The 19,632-nt window shown below is 37.9% G+C and overlaps 1 protein-coding gene across 8 annotated transcripts in view; it reads left to right on the plus strand.

Moving 5' to 3' along the window:
• LOC124632886 (voltage-dependent T-type calcium channel subunit alpha-1G-like) overlaps positions 1 to 15,806 on the plus strand; it is a 131,261-nt gene extending 115,455 nt beyond the window's left edge. For 4 of the 8 annotated variants that reach the window (XM_047167876.1, XM_047167872.1, XM_047167877.1 and 1 more), the window contains exons 22-36: positions 416 to 613; positions 693 to 988; positions 1,075 to 1,241; positions 1,608 to 1,777; positions 2,370 to 2,478; positions 2,918 to 3,111; positions 3,739 to 3,884; positions 4,241 to 4,433; positions 9,970 to 10,119; positions 10,198 to 10,359; positions 10,874 to 11,092; positions 11,647 to 11,839; positions 11,951 to 12,520; positions 12,604 to 12,833; positions 12,925 to 15,806. In XM_047167876.1, coding sequence (XP_047023832.1) covers positions 416 to 613; positions 693 to 988; positions 1,075 to 1,241; positions 1,608 to 1,777; positions 2,370 to 2,478; positions 2,918 to 3,111; positions 3,739 to 3,884; positions 4,241 to 4,433; positions 9,970 to 10,119; positions 10,198 to 10,359; positions 10,874 to 11,092; positions 11,647 to 11,839; positions 11,951 to 12,520; positions 12,604 to 12,833; positions 12,925 to 13,689 — 3,762 coding nt within the window. In that variant the 3' untranslated portion in view covers positions 13,690 to 15,806. The remainder of the gene's footprint in view (positions 1 to 415; positions 614 to 692; positions 989 to 1,074; positions 1,242 to 1,607; positions 1,778 to 2,369; positions 2,479 to 2,917; positions 3,112 to 3,738; positions 3,885 to 4,240; positions 4,434 to 9,969; positions 10,120 to 10,197; positions 10,360 to 10,873; positions 11,093 to 11,646; positions 11,840 to 11,950; positions 12,521 to 12,603; positions 12,834 to 12,924) is intronic. The other 4 variants (XM_047167878.1, XM_047167879.1, XM_047167874.1 and 1 more) reach the window with 3 other exon arrangements.
• Positions 15,807 to 19,632: the final 3,826 nt, after the last annotated feature.

Raw genomic sequence — 19,632 nt, forward strand, 5'->3', positions numbered from 1 at the left:
ATTATTGCAACATGAAGGTTATAAAATAATAAACATACAAGATACTAAAATATTCAGCTTCATTTAAATTCCATAAACCTTATTACCTCTACGAGTCTAGACTAAACCGAGATTTAATATTTTGCTTATCGTAAAAAATCTCTTATTACTTGTTTTTTTTTAAAAAAATTATGTTTCGATCCTGATCCTCTTACTCTGAAAATATTATGCTAACTTTTATATTATTAAGTTAGTCATTTATCTAAAGGCACTTTGGTAATATGTCACTAACGATATTTTCTTGGAAGATTTATTGCAGCGTGCACTCTACGACCTTTCTAGCTCGTTAGCTTTCAACTAATACAGACCTTGCTCCCAATTGTATGGTCTACATTTTAGTAAATTGTCCACATTTTTCTTATCTTCATCGTCATAGGAATCAAAAATGCTAGCAAGGTGTGCTGGCACAACAGAATCGTCAGCATTACCAATGATAACCCACACGGCAGCTACTCCTCAAGATTCACCGTCAACTACTTTAGAACCTGGAGCTTCCTTCAGAGATTTCAACGTCGCTCTGAGCTTAGAGAGATCAGCCATGCTATCTAGTTTGGACTCCATTGATCGTACTTCTGTAAGTATATCATTCGCCGCAGGCTTGTCATAAACAAAATGTTATATTCTTATAAATGAAATTTTATTTAAAATTTTAGTGTGCCAGCATACCCGGATTACTCAAACCACCGAACAGCTATACATTGACTCTCCATTCAGCTCAAGCTCAACTTGGAGCTGAAAAGGCTCGACTACCCCCTATGACTTTAGCACCTCCCCCTTTAACCCTCGCTCCACCCCCTTTAAGACCCTCTTCGCCGGCTCCTACAACACCAACTACACCAAGGTCTATACCATCGCCTTTACTACCAGAAAAGAATCTTCAAATAACCATTGCAAAGGATGAAAATTGTTTGAATACGAGTGATAAGTCTAGTCTTCTGAGTTCTCAAAAGTAAGTTGGTCTTTTCAAAAGAATATCACAATATAAATTGGTGTTTTTCCTTGATTGTGACAAATAACTATGGTACGGTGTTTTAGGAATATAAGTGTAGTTAGTATGGGTGCAAATGGCGAAGAGAAATGTAAGGTGCAACGAGGCTACAGTTGGCGTAGGCCAAGTCTTAAAAAGAAGCCTAAACAAAGGACAGGATCCGACTCAGACGCTATTGTACTCAACAATGGCAGGGATCACACAGTTTGTAACGGTATAAGAATATTGTAACTTTGTCTCATCTTCAATATGTATTTCGCATGTTTTGGTGTTATAGCTACCTCTAGTATGATATGTATGTATATGTTGTGATTTTATTGTTGTATGTTTTTTTATTGTTAATTACCATTCCAATTTGGTCCATGATAAATACAATAAGTACTTATATACTGTAAAACTGGTAACTTTAATTTTCAAACCAGTGTCTGAACTTCTTTAGTATGTAATAGCTTTAATTTTCACATCAGTGACTGAACTTTTTTAGTATGTAACACAAAAGATGAAGACATAAAAGATGTTAATAACAAAAGTTCTTTAGAGATTACATGACGAATTATAAAACCACAATTGAAAACATCAGGTTCAAACATCCGCAAGAACGAGCTACTCCTATCATCATCGATGGTGATTAAGAACGACACACAGTCGGAGTTGCCGAACAACAGGACTCGTGCGCAATTGCCTCCACCGCGCGTACTACCACCGCCAGCTAGACGTGTTTCTGCACATAATGCACCTTTGTTACCTGATGTAAGTTTCACAATAACTAATTAGGTATATTTTATTACGTTCTGGGTGTTTCAATAGTGTCCCGTGGGAACTATGATCGGATTGTCCGGGTATAATGTAGCCTCCTGAAAGTGTTTTTTTTTTTTTCAAATTTATCTAGTAGTTTTGGAAAGGACAAAGTAACAAAAAGCTGAATAGATTGTGCTTGGGATAAAATGTGAACAATAAACAGTGTTAGATAGACGATTCAACGAGAAATGCTAAAGGTTGCGCTAAGTAGTTTCCCCAGGACGCAGGCGAAACTACGCCGGATGCCGACCGCTTATCTGACCTGTTCAGTAAACGCTTAACAAGACGGTTGTACAGTAAATTAATAGCTTAACCTGTATATCGGAACATGGAAGCTGGATATTTATGGTAATCCGCCCTCCAACCGCAGCATGCGGCATCACAACCTTGATCAATGCATTCTACTAAACTTCCATATTTAGAGGGTATATAATAATGAAATGAGAAAATGATCCAGGGACATCTTGTTTACCAAAGTGACTTACTAATAAAACGTAATAGAGATATGCTATATGAAGATTCGGGTGTTTTTTTTTCTGACCAGGTATCTTGGAAGGCTCCAGAAGCGGGGTTCTCATCGGACTCGACCATTCGACTGGATTCCGTGAAGCCTCCGCCTCACAGACTGTCACTCACTAACGACTACTTAACAGGTACCTACCTACTTGTACACTTACTTCTCAGTACTCGACACTCATACTGTCACTCAATACTGTCGTTAAAATAATCGATTCGATATAAGTAGGTTACTGAACTCACGACTTTTGATTAATGCATTCTTTCACTGCAATCATTGCTTATCGATTGGGATATGAGTAGGTTAGTAGGTCTCATAAAAACATGAAAATATTGGTAAACCGTCAGAATAATATTGTCCTTATGCTTATTTTCCTTCAAATTTTATAAATTAAGATTCTAAGAGACCTGCCATTAGTGATGTATTTTAGGGAACATGGAAGTCTTATTTACACAAATTATAATAATTAACACTACTACCTACGATTGTACGAATACCCAAGGAAAACTAACAACTATACCATCTGACTTCATATACAAACAAACACATACTCACTACACACAAAACTTTCATAGGCAAGTTGCGAGTATCTGAGTACGACTCATTGGTAACAGTGACATCAGTATCAGAAGTGAAGGCGAGCAACTTGACTCCGCCCACCGCCGCGGCCGCGCGAGAGTCGCCCGCGCCTTCGCTACCCGCGCGACACAACGCACAACCATTGCCCTTAAAGCAAATCAATGAGGAGGTACATACTAGTAAGATTAAGGTAATAAGTCTGGCAACACAAAGGTAAACCTCGACTAACGTGTAGTGCCGGGCCATACTGATTCTCGAATGCATCCATAAATGCGAATGCATCCATCTAGTGTAACATAATTTACTTTTTACATTTCTTAATATTTTTTGTTTTTATTTGTTCATTAATGGGTTAAACATTAACATGGAATCGAGCTTTGCTACATAACAACTCAGTCTTAACATATCCATCGCTTACAAAGAGACTTACCATAATCAAGCTACTTAGATTCTTAGAAAATTGCTGGTATCGTAATCCATACATACTGCATAATTAATCATAGTTAAAGATAAATAGAGTTAAAATTATTTACTAAAGCAAATACTCGAGTCAGTCAACTTAAATAATTGTGGTGAGTGAGCCTCGCTGGCTTGCGCTAGAGGTTCACCACAACAATTCGATGGGTATAACTTTGAACTTTCAACACCTAGCAAATTGTTACGGGGTTTATTTATGATTCCAAGTTCAAACATTACCTTTACTGTATTTCTAAAAGAACAATTAATCAGAAACCCAAAGTAATAAAATGTTTATTTTTGTTTCAATCTAATGTGTACAAGTCATACACCAGATTTTAGAACGCAGTATATTTTGCAGGTGGCCATAAACAACGTGTGTATGTTATCATCGAGATTTGATAGACGACGGTACAGATTCAAAGACCTTTTTCGCTTTATGGAGCCGACGGGCTGCCTCAAAGAGAAAGAATTTTACTCACTGTACATTTTTTCGCCCGACAACAAGTAAGACTATAACGATTCCAATTCCTTTATTCCGCTAAAAGAATTTTCGTAATGAAACAAGTACTTTTATGTCTTCCAGGCTTCCTTAAATGATTCAGTTAATCATTGTAATGTTGCGACAAGATTGATGGAAGGTTTTTTCCTAACTTTGTCGTCTTCTAACGTTTTAATGGCCATTAGATAAATTATATTCGTATACCATACGCATGTCGTCGGTAACGTATGGGGTCTTACAACATTCCCGTATATTCACATATATTGCAATGATTATTTGATTTGTTACCTCTATTCCTCTTCAAAATGCGAATTTGAATTCATCTAGAATATTCTTAATTTAAAATCTTGTAATATACTAGTATGCGGAGATTCTGCACGTGGGTGGTGACTCGGGGCTGGTTCGACAACATAGTTCTGTTGTTTATTGCGCTGAACTGCATCACATTGGCCATGGAGCGGCCGAACATACCGCCCGACTCTAAGGAACGGGCCTTCCTGTCCAGTGCCAATTACGTCTTCACCGGCGTTTTTGCTGTGGAGATGTTTATTAAGGTAAATCATTAATTGCTTCATAATTTTTGACCCCCGACGCGTTCTTCAGAATTTAATCGATTACTGGTAATTTTTAGTTAGAATCTGATAGTCAAACTATATGTCACAATGTTTGCAAAAGCCTCCATCAATTTATTTTGCACCTTGGCTCTTAAGTGCAAAGATAGTCTTATAACATCCATCCAAGAATATTCGATCTTACAATTTTAACAACTATCTTAGCTAGAAACAGTTACTCACAAAATTGTCAGGAAAGCCTGATATTAAAAGACACACGTTCTAGGGAAAAAGATAAAATCTCGACATTCGTCAGCAACAATCATAAGGTGGAGGGTTTTACTGGCGTTTCCGCTGTGACTTTACTATTGCAAGAATGGCACTCGTTCCGAGTGGTTAAGACGTTGAGAGCAGCCGTTTGATCCTTCCGTAAAGAATAACTCGTGCCTTGCTTAAGTACCGACTTGTATTACATCATGAAATCTCAAGGTTACAGCTTTTGTCGCGCTAAAAGCAAAACCGTTATGATCAAGGTTTCGAAACTCTTAGGCCCTTTTTCTTGTTTTGGTTATCGTGTTATTCCATATCGCTTTATTTTGACCTTTTTCTACCTTATAACACCTATTGGACTTGACTTACATATATACTTGATACAGTAAAAAATATCGAAGTAACAATTTTCGAAATATATTTTTTATTGAAAGACTAGCTGTTGCCCGCGACTTCGTCTGCGTGGGCAATTTGGAATTGTCAAAATACTACTTATGCCGTAGCGTAGGTGTATTCTTTTACATAACAATATAATTAGGATTACCACTTAGCAGCAGCACGGGTTGATCAATCAAGGTGGTGTCGACGGTGTGTGACTATTTATCTAAACAAAAGAAGTAAAGTTTGTGACGTTGAGGAAATCTCTGGATCTAGTCAACCGATTTGGAAAATTATTACGTAATTCTCACATAAAACAAAGGTCTGACAAAGTTGTCATTTGTACATTTTCTGCAGCAGCTGCGACAAATCAGGAGCCAGAAAGTCTGTCAAACAGTTTTACTTACCACGGATAACGCGGTGTCTAGTTCACTGGGTTGAAGAGATCAGATAGGCACTCCAAGTAAACATTGGTACTCAAAAAGATTCGGTTTGACTGGAAGCCAACACCCACACAATTGAGGAATAGCTGGGTGGTTGATGACTGAGTCATCAGGCAAGCGCATAGTTTCACTACTTGTATTTTGGGGATTTTCTGTGCACTCACTCACTATGTTATGTTGGAATTCCACCGAAATGTTTGCATTAGTTCACGATCAGGTAAAGTATACGTCCGAGAGAGTAAGTCCAATTCGTGTGTTGGCACTTGAAGCCTGCAGTTCTTCCAAGATTTTCAAAATGTACGCTCGCAATTTGTCATTTCTTGGTGGAGCCAGCAGATCAGAAGAAACATAAGTGCTGTGTATACTGTGCGTCACTACTGCACAACGGTAAAATTTCGTCTTTATAAATAGCACAAACGTTCGCTCTCTTGCGGAGGACGTTTAAATACCATATTATGTGTCACACGTAGGTAAACAGGACAACAGTATATTATCATCGAACTGCTTTCAAAGATCTGATGAGCGAACAGACCAGAACCAGAAGAAAAAAAAAGACACATATATTTGCAAACAAATTGAAAAAACTTCTCCTAAGCAAATGCTACTATAGCGTCAAAGAATACCTTGACGATAAAAAGATAGTCGAATGAATAACTTGTGTTTTCCTAATCTACTATTGCATCTACTACTGTAATTAGACTTTCTAGCCTTCTTTTGCTGTACCCTAACAGGGTCCATAATATGTACCTAGCTTTAAGCCCCTTGTAACATCTTTATAACTTTATGGTATGCAAATAAATATGAATATGAACTGACTTGATCGCCTCGAGAAAATCAGAGCTCTATGAAGCGATCATTCGCTTTGATTCCTACTGCTATTGTGGTTTCTGAAAATGTATTCAATTAACCAACGATGAATATAATTCTTAGCCAGCCGACTCTTTTGAGTTCTCGAAAATCATAACGATGGTTTTTGTGCAATGCACAAACGGAAATTCGATATACTACACATTCGATATTCACACTTCTACAGAATTGATATTAAAAGGTTTGACAACGGGCTATAGTAGCGTAGTTAAACTAACTGAAACAATTTTAGTGATCCTTCAATAAAGTTAGAGAAGCGGGTGTGCATGATGAACATTAAGAGTTGGTAAATACGTGATGATGATGACCTAATTCATTACTATTCTAATTTGTTCATGTACCACAAAACTCAAGTTAAGGTGGAGAAAAGGATTACCAAGCTCCCAAAGGCCTGGGCATTTGAAACACGTTGCATGGCATCCTGGAAAGTTACGTAATTCTCAGCCATCAGTTTGAGCAGTGTGAGGGAGTGTCAGGCTTTGGCCCTAGTGGGCCTCACAGGGGTTTGCTGAATCTCCTCGAGGGGCGCGTGAAATAACGGGTCTCCCAGAAGCCGGAAGGTCGATGACCCACTCAAAACTAATCGCTCACGCCTACGGTGGCCGGGAGTAGTCTCTCGACATCCGGCTTTCGTGGTGTCTTACCGCAGTGGCTGGAATGAGAGTTGGGAATTTTTAGTCGCTCCACCGCCTTATTCTTTGTCATCCCATTTCTTCTCGCTCCAGATCATGGTTTTAACCGGGGCCGGGTGCGATAGGTCGCACAGTCCGCACAGTGGTGAGATCCGGGCGCCACCTTTATGAGATCAGAGTTGGGAATGTATGTTTGCAAAAACTAATAGAACATTTAGCAAAAACACGTTTGATAGTAATTCTGTCTTAGTAACTGAATAATATAAATGATATAAACGTAGCTATATAAAAGATGTTTTTTTAGACTCAGTCCGTGGGTCTGACTGTGACTGTTCGTAATTGTAAACGGTGTATTTGTGATATAATTCTTAGCTCGATGATTTGTGATCAGGAGTTGAAAGCAAGTATGTCTCTGGCCTGCGACGCGTAATTTGTACGTTTTCAGAACGAACGAACTCTTGTCTTCTGTTGACATCTTGTTGACGTATTGTGACAGGTAGTTATTCCCATTGATGTTAATTTTAGAAGTGACACAATGTTTTCGGTCGTATTTTGCCTACATTCTTTATTACTCAAAAAGTATATTAATAAGGACCTTCTATTTATATGTAAGTGAATTCAAAATAATGTAATATATTAAAACCAGGAACTTATTTTTAAGGATGTTTGAATATTAATTACAATGTTTTTTTTATAATAATAAAATCTTAGACTCGCAATGCACTTTCAGTGTGATGCATGTTTGTTATTGGATGAAATGAATGGATATTCATGTTTATGAGAGGTATAGCTTATATTATGTCAGAACAACATATGTAGACTTTTTAAGAATGTGGGGAAGTTCATAATTTCTTCGGGACGTGGGTACCGCTTCCCATGGGAACTACTGCCCGCACCGGGATAAAATATACCCTATGTTACTCGCAGATAATGTAGCTTTCGAATGGTGAAAGAATTATAAAAATGTCCCTGATGATGCGCTGATATTTCTTGTAGTGTTTTTATAGTAGCAAAATACACAAGTTGTCATATATTTTTTTCTTGAAAGTAAGAACATACCATGACAAAGTGAAGTCTGTTTTCATTGATATTTTACCTACTACCAGTTTTATGGCACATCTGTTTCTGCATGATTTTCTTCATCTATAATTTTAGGATATCATTTCTTTAAATTCAGTTTTTTGCTCAAGTTACTTATAAAAGCGTTATTTTCTATGTAAAGATAGATAATAGGCCGATAAACTTACAAAGTTCAACATTCAAATATGTGTCATTATTGCTCCCGCTGTTGCAGAAACGTTAACAGAAATTATCGTTCATTGCTCATCCCCCGTAGGTGATAGCGTGATAATATATATCCTATATGTTGAACAGGCTCCCAGGTAATATTCATGCAAAATTTGATTTAAATCTATGCAGTACTTTTCGAGTTCAGTGAGACCAAACATACAGACAAACAGACAAACAGACAAACAGACAAAAATTCTAAAAACTATATATTTGGGTTCAGAATCGATAATAGATCACCCCCCAAGTATTCTTTTTAAAAAATATTCAATGTACAGTTTTGACTTTCCTATCATTTTATTATATGTATAGAATATTTCGAAGTCTTCAATGTTTCCAAAATTTTGATCAAAATTCTAGCTGAAAACTGTACGATACAAAACATCGGAGTTCCATTGGAGCATGAAACAGTTTGACTAGGCAACATGGTGCGCTCGTGTCACGTACACTCGAGTTCCGATAACTTTACCCAATGCTATCAACAGTCACTTTACATGTTTAGGGTATATTGTTACCGTGTACCGTTTTGCGAACTGAAAATTAATAATAAAATTAATAAGCCCCGCAGGGCATCTGAGGCGGATGACGGGGAGTAGCGACCCCGCGGGGCTATATATCCGAGTGCTCCAGGGAGAGTACACTGTCCCCCATCTCCGGCCTGCCGGAGTGAAGCATGACGGGGGATAAGTCTCCCGCCTCTTGGCTTGCCTTCATCGGCCGGTCAGAGTGGAGTCGCTAGAGCAGGGTTAACAGCCCACTCGGAGGGTAGGTGCCTCGTGGTAAGTGGCGAGTGGGCCGGTGATGCTGGACCCACAGGGAGCGCGTGATCTGCGTTTAAAGTCCGCCGAGGTATCCTCACCCTTCAGCCGCTCATGTACCTGTTGCCCTCTTGTTGCGATTTAGCGACTGATTCCCGGGGGCCCAGTAAGTGAGTTGGCGAGTCTCCACCTGCCATTTTTACGTGTATTTATTACATTGTTATCGGCAGGTGCCATAGTTCCCGTAGTTTCCCCATTCCTAGTCCACTAGCATCCCATCACAATAGCCCAAGTAGTTTTCATCCATAGTTAGCAATAGTTTAGCACAGAACCGGGGATTGTCCTTGGGTACATTTCTATAGTGTATACAGGGATAATCGTCGGTTTTGTGTCACCATTTCATTAAAGTTGTCTCAAAAGGGCTTCAGCGTGTTGGCTTCGGCCCCACGTTCGCCTCCCAAAAATCCGGGACTCTATAGTCCCGAGGTCTGGTAGAGACATACAAAATAAATTAATAATAAAAATAAAATAAAAATAATTTATTGTCTCAAATAGCTTTTTACAAATATGAATGAACCCTGATGAATTATGCTAGGGAAATATTATATTTACTCTTAGAATAATTTTCATGCATAGTTTTAAACTTGTGCGAGTTTTAACGCCTGCAAGTGACCTGATTTAGCTACATAGTAAAGAATTTATTAAGTTTAAGAACGGTGCAAATGTATCGATGCATATTATAGCTCTTTTCGGGGTGCATATAGGTATGGTTGTACCCTAGGGCAAAATGAAAAATAAAGTATTCAAAAATTAGCTAGTTGAAAATTTTCAATATTTTATCCATTTGTTGCACAAGAGAGAAAGGCATAAATGAATTGTGTGCAAAACATTATTTCTATTTTAGGTAGTGGCATCAGGAATGTTTTACGGTCCCGACGCGTACTTCACTTCAGGATGGAACATCATGGATGGCTCACTCGTCATCATATCTATCATCGATTTATTAATGTCTTTAGTATCAGAGTCCAGTCCAAGAATATTCGGAATTCTCAGGGTAAGCAAAACTTCTAAAAAGGACAGTGTAATTATATCCAGTTTTGATGTGATTTTATTTTTGGTATTTTGTTTATAGGTATTTAGACTACTTAGGTCCCTAAGGCCACTGCGAGTGATAAACAGAGCGCCAGGGTTGAAGCTAGTTGTACAAACACTGCTGTCCTCGTTGAGACCTATAGGAAACATTGTACTTATTTGCTGCACTTTCTTTATCATATTCGGCATTTTGGGAGTACAGGTAAGTGCTTTATTCTCAATGCACATTACTAAAAATTCATCAAATAAATTATTTTTTTGGTGAACGTGCTATTACTTTATTCATGCTTGTGTTATTTAAAGTCCCAAAAATACAGTTGACTCCTAAATCTCGATTTGAAACAAATAACTTAAAACTTTTGCAATTAATCTTCTTCAACTAACGAATTTATCATCAAACATCATCCAATATCCACTTTGATATGAAACCCAAGTGCAATTTACGTGCATACTCAGTTGTATCGCTTAAACCCCTCGAGACAACTGGAGTGCTTCAACCAGTGTAATCATATCAGTTACAAGATGCAACGCGAACGCCACTAAGCCGTTTGTCCCAAGAGCAATTAAACACAATCGCTCTACAAACTAATCAACCTGAAATGCTTATTGATCTCATCACTGTAGATTAACTTCAAATACATTTGATAAATAATATGTGTTACAAAAATACAGCTACTATATATGACAGAAGTTATAAAGGATAATATTTCTTTCAGCTTTTCAAAGGAGCATTTTTCTATTGCGAAGGTGCAAACATAAAGAATGTTAAGAACAAGTCAGACTGTCTCGCTATAGAGGGTAACGTGTGGGTGAACAGGAAATATAACTTCGACGACTTGGGCAAAGCGCTCATGTCACTATTTGTACTGAGTTCTAGAGATGGATGGGTCAACATTATGTACACTGGACTGGACGCAGTGGGGGTTGATCAACAGGTATGAAAGTAGGAAATAGGAATTTGTTTTCTCTATTTTTGGATGAATAGCTTCACCTTTCGACGTAACAAATATTGTGCCATGAAAATATATTTTTGTGTGGATAGGAAAATAGAAAAGACACAGGAAAGTATCAAGTTCTTGCAATCTTCATTTAAACCCAGTCTTGTCGAAAAATTCTGCAATGTGACATCGTTCTAGCTTTTTTTCATTCAATTTGTCTGAAGTGTTTGATGATGTCGATTTACAGCGACAGATGTTGGAAACGGTCACCCACGACGATAACGACGTCGTTACACGCTTTTAAATGCTCCAACTTACTACTTCAGGACTTCTCGTTAAAGTCTGAGTTTTAAGAAATTGAACCTAGAAGCTATTGAAACTGTACGAACAAATAATACTTAGTTTTACTGCGTAGTATTATGTGACCCGTGGTTTTACTAACATTTTAACAACTGCACTTTTCAAGATTATAAGAGTTAGCTTATAATGTACAACTATGGTACCGAGTCGGTTAGCTGATGGTAGTTAAAACTTAATGTTTTTCTTTACAGCCAATAGTAAACTACTCAGAATGGCGTCTCCTATATTTCATCGCGTTTATATTACTGGTCGGATTCTTTGTACTAAACATGTTCGTGGGAGTTGTGGTGGAGAACTTCCATCGTTGCCGCGAGGAACAAGAGAAGGAAGAGAGAGTTAGAAGAGCTGCCAAAAGAGCACTGCAGATGGAGAAAAAACGAAGAAGTAAGTAAGAACAATAATCTTAACGGTCATGTTATCAAATTAAAATTATACTGTATAACTAAAACATGTATATCTCAAGGGAAAATACAGCATCAAAATATTTTGTTTCAGAAATGCACATGCGGCCGTATTATGCAGACTATTCCCAAACACGATTATTCGTCCACAACGTAGTCACATCTAAATATTTCGACCTCGCTATAGCCGGCGTCATTGGCTTAAATGTCGTTACGATGGCCATTGAATACTATAGAATGCCGCCGGCTCTGCAATATGCCCTTAAAATATTCAATTATTTCTTCACCGCTGTGTTTATTTTAGAGGCAATTATGAAGCTTGTGGCTTTAGGGTTCAAAATATACTTAAAAGACAAATGGAATCAATTAGACGTAATTATCGTCATCTTATCTATAGTGGGAATAGTTTTAGAAGAATTAGAGACTAATATAATTCCAATAAACCCGACTATTATGAGGGTAATGAGGGTTTTGAGGATAGCCAGGGTACTGAAGCTGCTGAAGATGGCGAAGGGAATAAGGGCATTGTTGGACACAGTGATGCAAGCGCTGCCGCAAGTTGGAAACTTGGGCCTGCTGTTCTTTTTGCTATTTTTCATCTTTGCTGCGCTCGGTGTCGAACTGTTTGGGAGGTTAGAATGCTCTGACGAAATTCCTTGTCAAGGTACGAAACGTTTTTGGAACTTTTAAAACCAAAATGTATTTTTACTGATCCGATTTCATTTGATTCCGTTTTATCTAATTTAGGTCTCGGTGAGCACGCCCACTTCGCGAACTTTGGTATGGCATTCCTGACACTGTTCCGCGTTGCCACTGGCGACAACTGGAACGGCATCATGAAAGACACGTTGCGAGAAGACTGCGACAGCTCAGTGGACTGCGTCAGAAACTGCTGCGTGTCCACCATCATAGCGCCGATATTCTTCGTCGTGTTCGTGCTCATGGCGCAGTTTGTACTTGTCAATGTTGTTGTTGCTGTAAGTATCTTAAGCAGTATTCGTATCCGATAGTTTAGCAATGAAACCGATGGATAGAAAAAAAAAATGTTTTCTTTTTCATTTTTAACAGGTCCTCATGAAACACCTAGAAGAATCACATAAACAAATGGAGGACGAAAATGATATGGACGTAGAACTCGAGCGTGAGTTGGAACGGGAGGCCGATGACGAGGAGGACAGAGCACTGTGCCGTGCTTTAGAACAATTCATGAGTCCCCCGCGGCCGCTGAACAAGGTACCGTCCCTTCCGGCTAACTTCACGTATAGCGAGCCCAAGCAACCCGCACCGTCCCCCGCACGGCGCCGGCGCACGCTGCACTCGCACACCGCTTTGTTGCCGGCGTCGCTGCCGCCCAGGCGCGCTTCCTTATCTCCTCACGCCTTCGGGCGGCGCCGGCAGGACTCCGCCTCCGAGCCGCCCGCCGCGCTCTACGAGGAGGACGCGCGCTTCATCGACGCCGACGACGCCGACCAGCTCGAGCCCGGCAGCCCGCCGCACCGCGACTCCTTCGCGCAAAACAGGCGCCAACGCGCTGACAAACGAAACTCCCTGCGAGGAGAGGAGGCTCGTTTACTACGACCAGTACTCCTCGCTGTACCCTCTAACAGACAAAGCCTAAGACTGAGCGGCCCCAAACGAAGATCCTCTACGGAATCAGCCGCCACAGACGCGAGCAGCGCGTCACGCTCTCAGCACCAACTCACTCCAGAATCAATGGATCAACCAATAAGCGAGGAGGAAAAAATAAGAATAGTAATCGCCGAGAGGCGAAAGATAGACGCGACGAGGCCCGAGCCGGACGACGTGGTGGAACTGTCGGAGCGAGGCTCCTAGTCCAGGCGGGGCCGGCCGCACCAACACCATGAAGTCTACATCTAGACGACGCTCAAAGCGACGTCCGGATCCCTATCCTATCTCTTCCTCGATCTCCTCTCGTCTGTAAGTCTTGTATGCTCAACGGACAGTGAATGCTTGAGCTCGGTTGCACGAACAGTGATTGTGACGATTATATAAACTAATCTTGACTTCAGTGCGTTTCAGTGTTGTGTTGCGTTGTCGATATTTACGAAAGATGGATATTGCCCGTTCAGAAGCGAACTTCTCCTACGTTTTCTTTCACACATCCAACCTAACCCTCACTTACCTTTTGCGGCCGGTTCAACTACTTCAAAAGAGACTTTAATAAATTTAGTTTAAGGTGTATAAAATATGTAGATAGGAATTAGAACTAGTCAATTTGTTGTGGTGGGATGTTTTCTACGAGAGCTAAAGTTTACTTTGTAATTTTATTATTAGTACGGTGCTTGCTGTTAAAGTTCAATTCGTTATTATAAATACTATAAGATTTTTCAAAGTAACCTCAACGAATTATTTGTTTGTAGACATGACATAGTTTCAGTTGATCGAATAGCCACTGACTTGATTGAAGTTGTGTGTGCAAATTAATGTTAGACTTTGTTTTAAGAACGGGTTTCAAATCATTGAATTTTTAGTGTTATACGATTTGTGTAATCCAACGATTCGAATAAAGCCTACAATATTATAATTTGGATGTGGGTACCTAGTAGTCTATTGTTACTAGCTAGATCTTTGTCAATCTAATGTCTAAAGTGGAACCAAACGTTCGTGAATTGAGTATTAATCTCTCTAAAGATGAAAAAACATATTTTCTGAATATAAATGAATCCTATTTTCTTACAGAGTCATGTACGTAACTTAGACGTGTAATTGGCAATACGCACATAACGGTAGAGTCGACATTAGGTAGAACGAAGTAGATTGTGAGTAACGACATCGCAAAACTGACCTTCTTACATAAGTTACGCTCTACGATAGTTTGGACTTAGATCGTATTATTTATAATTTTAAATGTTTAGTGCGATCTATCACTAGCCGTGCCAAATCTACAAGACCTTTGTAACTTAAGCGAACATTTTATAAGAGTATTTTAATTGAGCAGTTGATACCTAGTTGCTTGTCTTTCAAAACTTTTCCGCTTGTTAAATTACTTACTGTCTACTTTAGAAAAGGCCGCAGAGCAAGACAAAGTTACTTAAAGTACACAAAATATCAAAGTAAGTTCAATTAAAGCACAAACTGCTGTTTATTTTGAGACATGTCTATGTGGTTGTAGTTACTGTACAAGATCGTACCTAGTTAGGGAAGTCAGCAATAAATTTTATACTTCGACTGTGCCTTTCCTATTTCTAATGTATTAGCTTGTGAAGTTGAATGTGGGTAGTCTCTGAGATTAAATGTATACTGTAGGAGTTGGAGTGTAGATACATTAAATTATGATTCTTGTTGAGTCTTTATTAAGTTTTTGTTATAATTGTCATGTGAAAAGTTTTGTAAATGTAAGACGTTCCCCGAGAAAATGATGTTATCTTTGTGCCATTCCGAAAGTAAGAACTATCCTATTTTGTACCGTTGAAAGCAGTACAACAAACATAGTATAGCATTTAGCCTAATGTTTTAGTTGTGCCATTATTCCATTGATACATCAAGTTGTCCTAATTAACAATGTATTTAATTACTTGAACGCTTCTCCTTCCTCAAGACGCTATCTTTTAATTACATAATGTCTTCCATCTTTACTAAATCTTTACCGATGACTTGAAATGGTATCGATCGAAGTTTAATTACTAGCTACAATAGAGTTCTTGTATAAATAGACATCGAGTGATTTCACGTTTAATATTATTTACATTTTCAAGTTTATGTAAAAGAATTGATTAAAAGGAATTTAGTAAAATTAAGTATAGTATTTTCGTGATAAAAGTAACTTCGTGATAATGATGAATAATTGTTTTTCGGTACTGATCGTATAATAATTTAAGTGGTATGAACAATGTTCATAGTTGAGTACACCTGTTATCTTAGCTGGTGATCTGTCGAGTTAAGAAAGTTACGACAATGTTAGGTTGAAAAAATAAATTAATATTCAAAAACAATAGCGTTTTATTCCACGCCAGAGTCCCGTAGACACATGTTATCCTGCCTGTTGAAAGTTAGATTATTATTTTTAAGTTGTGCGTTGGTTGGGCCTCCCGGGTAATTCGCCCGGCGCAGGTACCACAAAGGAGAGCAACAGGCGAAGTGAATTGAGTTTAGCAACAATCTTTGCGAGCGTCCTATCTTGTTAGCGAGCGCTTACAATCTCATTTGCATAATTCCTTGAAACGAATTTTAATGGGTTCTTTATCGTGTTGAACAACATAATGCCGTTTTCATGAAAAGATGAAGATGCTCTGGCTCGTTACCAAGGGAAAGGATTTGTTTGTCAAATAATTAACACTGACCGATTTCGCTCTGAAGAAAATCCTACTTGAAAATTCAGTAAAGTGAAGTAATTATTTTGGGAGTCCTGATTTCTTAGGCAAATACATTAAGAATCTCCCTTGAGGCTCTGTAACAAATTACAAACTGCTGTATTTGTTAAATATTTGACGTAGAAACTACCATGTAGCAACAAAGAGGCAACATAAAGCATATAAATCGTTCTCGGGTTGGTAAGTTTTGAGTCAAGCATATGGTAGGCATATTTCATTTTGCTTTAAACACAGCCAAACAAATCTTCAATCCAGATCTATACCTACTACTTATAAAACCGATGACTTTGTTTGCTTCAACCTATAAGCTTTTTGAACAATAATAATTCGTAACTCTTGGTTCCTACCTAGATTGTGCGCCCCGTCCATAACAAATCAGTCGACCCAAGAAAAACTTACATAGTCTGCTCGTTTTGATTGTTTTGAAAGTTGAGTACCTACTATACCCACATTATTTACAAGGACTTGCCCCTTTCTTTACAAAGAAGGCCAAATACGAAATAAAACGTTTCTAATGTCATCTACGATTTTATTCGCCACAACCTACTTCCCCCGAAGTTGTAAAGAATGCCTCAATAAACTGCTTTTTATAGATGTTTTCCGTTACTTTGTCGATAAACAAGTAATAAATATCTAATAACGTCAACATTAGCTTAGTTCAAAGCTCTTCTTCACAATATACTTATTACGACGCAAACAAACAGAATAATTGTGTTGTCCGCAAAGTATTTATTTCCCCGTTAGCATGAAATTATTACCACATTTTCGATAACAGTCGTTCTACAAAAGGTTTTTTGTATTTTCCTCGCTCACATATGGGTAGGCAAGCGCATACAAAGAGTAGACTATTTGTTCGAAAAACTGAGTATTTTCATTGCAAAAAAACGCACAACTGCCCGCAGCCTGCGCAAACAAACCAAAATGTTAGCGCGATACGGTTGAGGCACTGGTGAAAAACGCTCAGTTTTGACCGCCGATATTCTACACCATTCATTCTAAACGGGCAAAAATTGATTTCAAAAACCTAAGCTCGAACTTGATTGTTCAGTCATAAAACTTATAGAGGTACTTATTAACTTACTATTTTTCCAAATCTAGTCTGAAACGATTTTCGTGTAGATCAAAGTTCTGAAGTTGTTCCCACATCAAGTTCGACTGCTAAGCTCGAAGAAAAAGTTACTTTTAAAGTGTTATATAGTTCCAAATTTACGAAAATAATGTGATGTGAAAAAACCACTAGCGTGAAGAAACTGTGAAGTTGTTCTGAGATTGTTTTTTCTTGGAAAATTATTTTACCTATAATAATTGAAACTTTACTCTTAGCCACATCGTAGGCTATGACACAGAGCAAGAAGTTATGTAAAAAAATGTTATAGAGGTAAATACATAAAGGTATAGGTAGGTACTTTGAGGTAAATACGGAAAAGTCTTGCAGGCCACAGACTAATCCAAGTGTATATAAGGGATACGCCACTTCTCGTACGGAGAAGGAATGAACGTTGAGCGCTACACTGATTCCAGACTTTGAAATATTCAAATATAGATTAAGTCCACCTATTAAAACGGTAATTAATACTAAGAATCTCAATTATACTTACAAACCAAATAGACGAGCAATATTCCTTATTAAATCATATTTATAGCAACGTAACAATTTGCCAAAGGTAGGTATAAATTACAGTGAAAGTCAATTATCTGGCTCTTAACTATCGGAGGGTCCTCGCCGTCTATCGAACTGTAATCGGTTACTCAGTGCGGTCTCTAATCGGTTTACTTAGAATATTGTTTGACAAACACAGCCAAATTAGTTCTGACCAAGATAAATGTTGGGCTAGCACTCGATAACCAATGTTATGTGCCAGTAAGGTATTATAGTAATAGTAATAGGTAAGACTATCAATATTACGTACTATAGTTGTACTATTTACATTGAGCAAGTTTTATGACAATATTAACGTAGGTAATTGTTTTTATTTATCTTGGGAAATCATCATATGAAAGAGATGAAGACTGCCAGAATCAACGCAACATGGGTAGAACTTATGTTATATTATTTATTTATTTATTTATTTACTAGAAGGAGAATCAACAGCTGTAACAAAGGGATAACAATTCTATATGATGTAGTAAGCCAATTATAGATTCTCACGGGTAGAAACTGAAAAAGTAACAGACAACTTAGGATCACTAACAAGCACGGTAAAAAAAATAATAATAATAAGATTATAACAAAATATCACTTGGCACAATCCGCACTCTTGAAAAAGTCCGCATTCAGCTGAGTGCGCGCAGTATAAGTTTTAGTGGTAAATGGGTCAAATGAGAAGTCCTTACAAAGAACATTAAAGTCTTTACTCGCTCGCACCATGTATGAGTTTTGCCTATAGTTAGAAGAGGAATAAGGAATGGAGATAGGCGGATTCAATCTAACCGATCTCTGGGGAACATTAAAGCATAGTTTATGCAGGAGATCAGGACAGTCAATCTCATTAGAAATAATTTTAGTAGGAAAGTGCAATCTGCTAATCGACGACGATTTATAAGTGGTTGTAAGTGAAACTTCTTGCAAATATTTATGTAATTATCAGAATGGTACGGTATACGCAGCCGAAAACACAGAAAACGAATAAATCTCTTCTGAACATTCTCAATACAATCAATGTATTTGCCATAACGAGGGTTCTATTAGTTATCTACTAAGGTATTGAATCTGTATGAATACCTACTGTAACTGGGGATACTTATATCTATATAGTTAACACGCCTATTGAGGTGCTTCAACGAGGGAAAATTTGTAGCTATATTTACGTAAGTATTCGTTACAATTAGGATATTGAAGCTGAAAATATTCCTCCTTTTAATTATTTCTCCTAACCACAGAAGCGTTAAGATAATTACATCTGATATACTTTCTCCTCATATTAATTTTATGTTCAAAACATTTCATTCGTAAAGTGTTGCCAATTAATCTTAATTAACAAGACGTGTCGCTCTTACCACAGGCTGTTGTCGACGTAATACATACATCATTCAAAACTTTCTTCATTATTTTAATTCACTGTTTCACTGTCATCCTTGTATTTGATATAGGACATTGTAACATTATATTTATTAACGTAGTTTTACGATAGGCTTTGGGCTCCTAAAACACGGTTGAACTACGCAATGACTGATGTATGTATGTGTGACGCTTGGTCAATCAAAAGTTGCTATGTCACTTTGGTTAGCACAAATCTCTATACTAAACAATTTTAACATAGTTATATAAATACAACAAGCAATCTATATTTAAATGTCATAAAGAACCCCATTATGACTCATTATAGTTTTATACTAAACCTGAGTGTTAACCTGCAGAGTCAATATTATAATAACCGAAAATCCGACACTTGATCACGCCGAGTGGGCTTTTATTAAATTAATTGAGAGAGAAATTCAATCAAGG

Source organism: Helicoverpa zea, chromosome 9, assembly GCF_022581195.2.
Source record: "Helicoverpa zea isolate HzStark_Cry1AcR chromosome 9, ilHelZeax1.1, whole genome shotgun sequence".
NCBI lineage: Eukaryota > Metazoa > Arthropoda > Insecta > Lepidoptera > Noctuidae > Helicoverpa > Helicoverpa zea.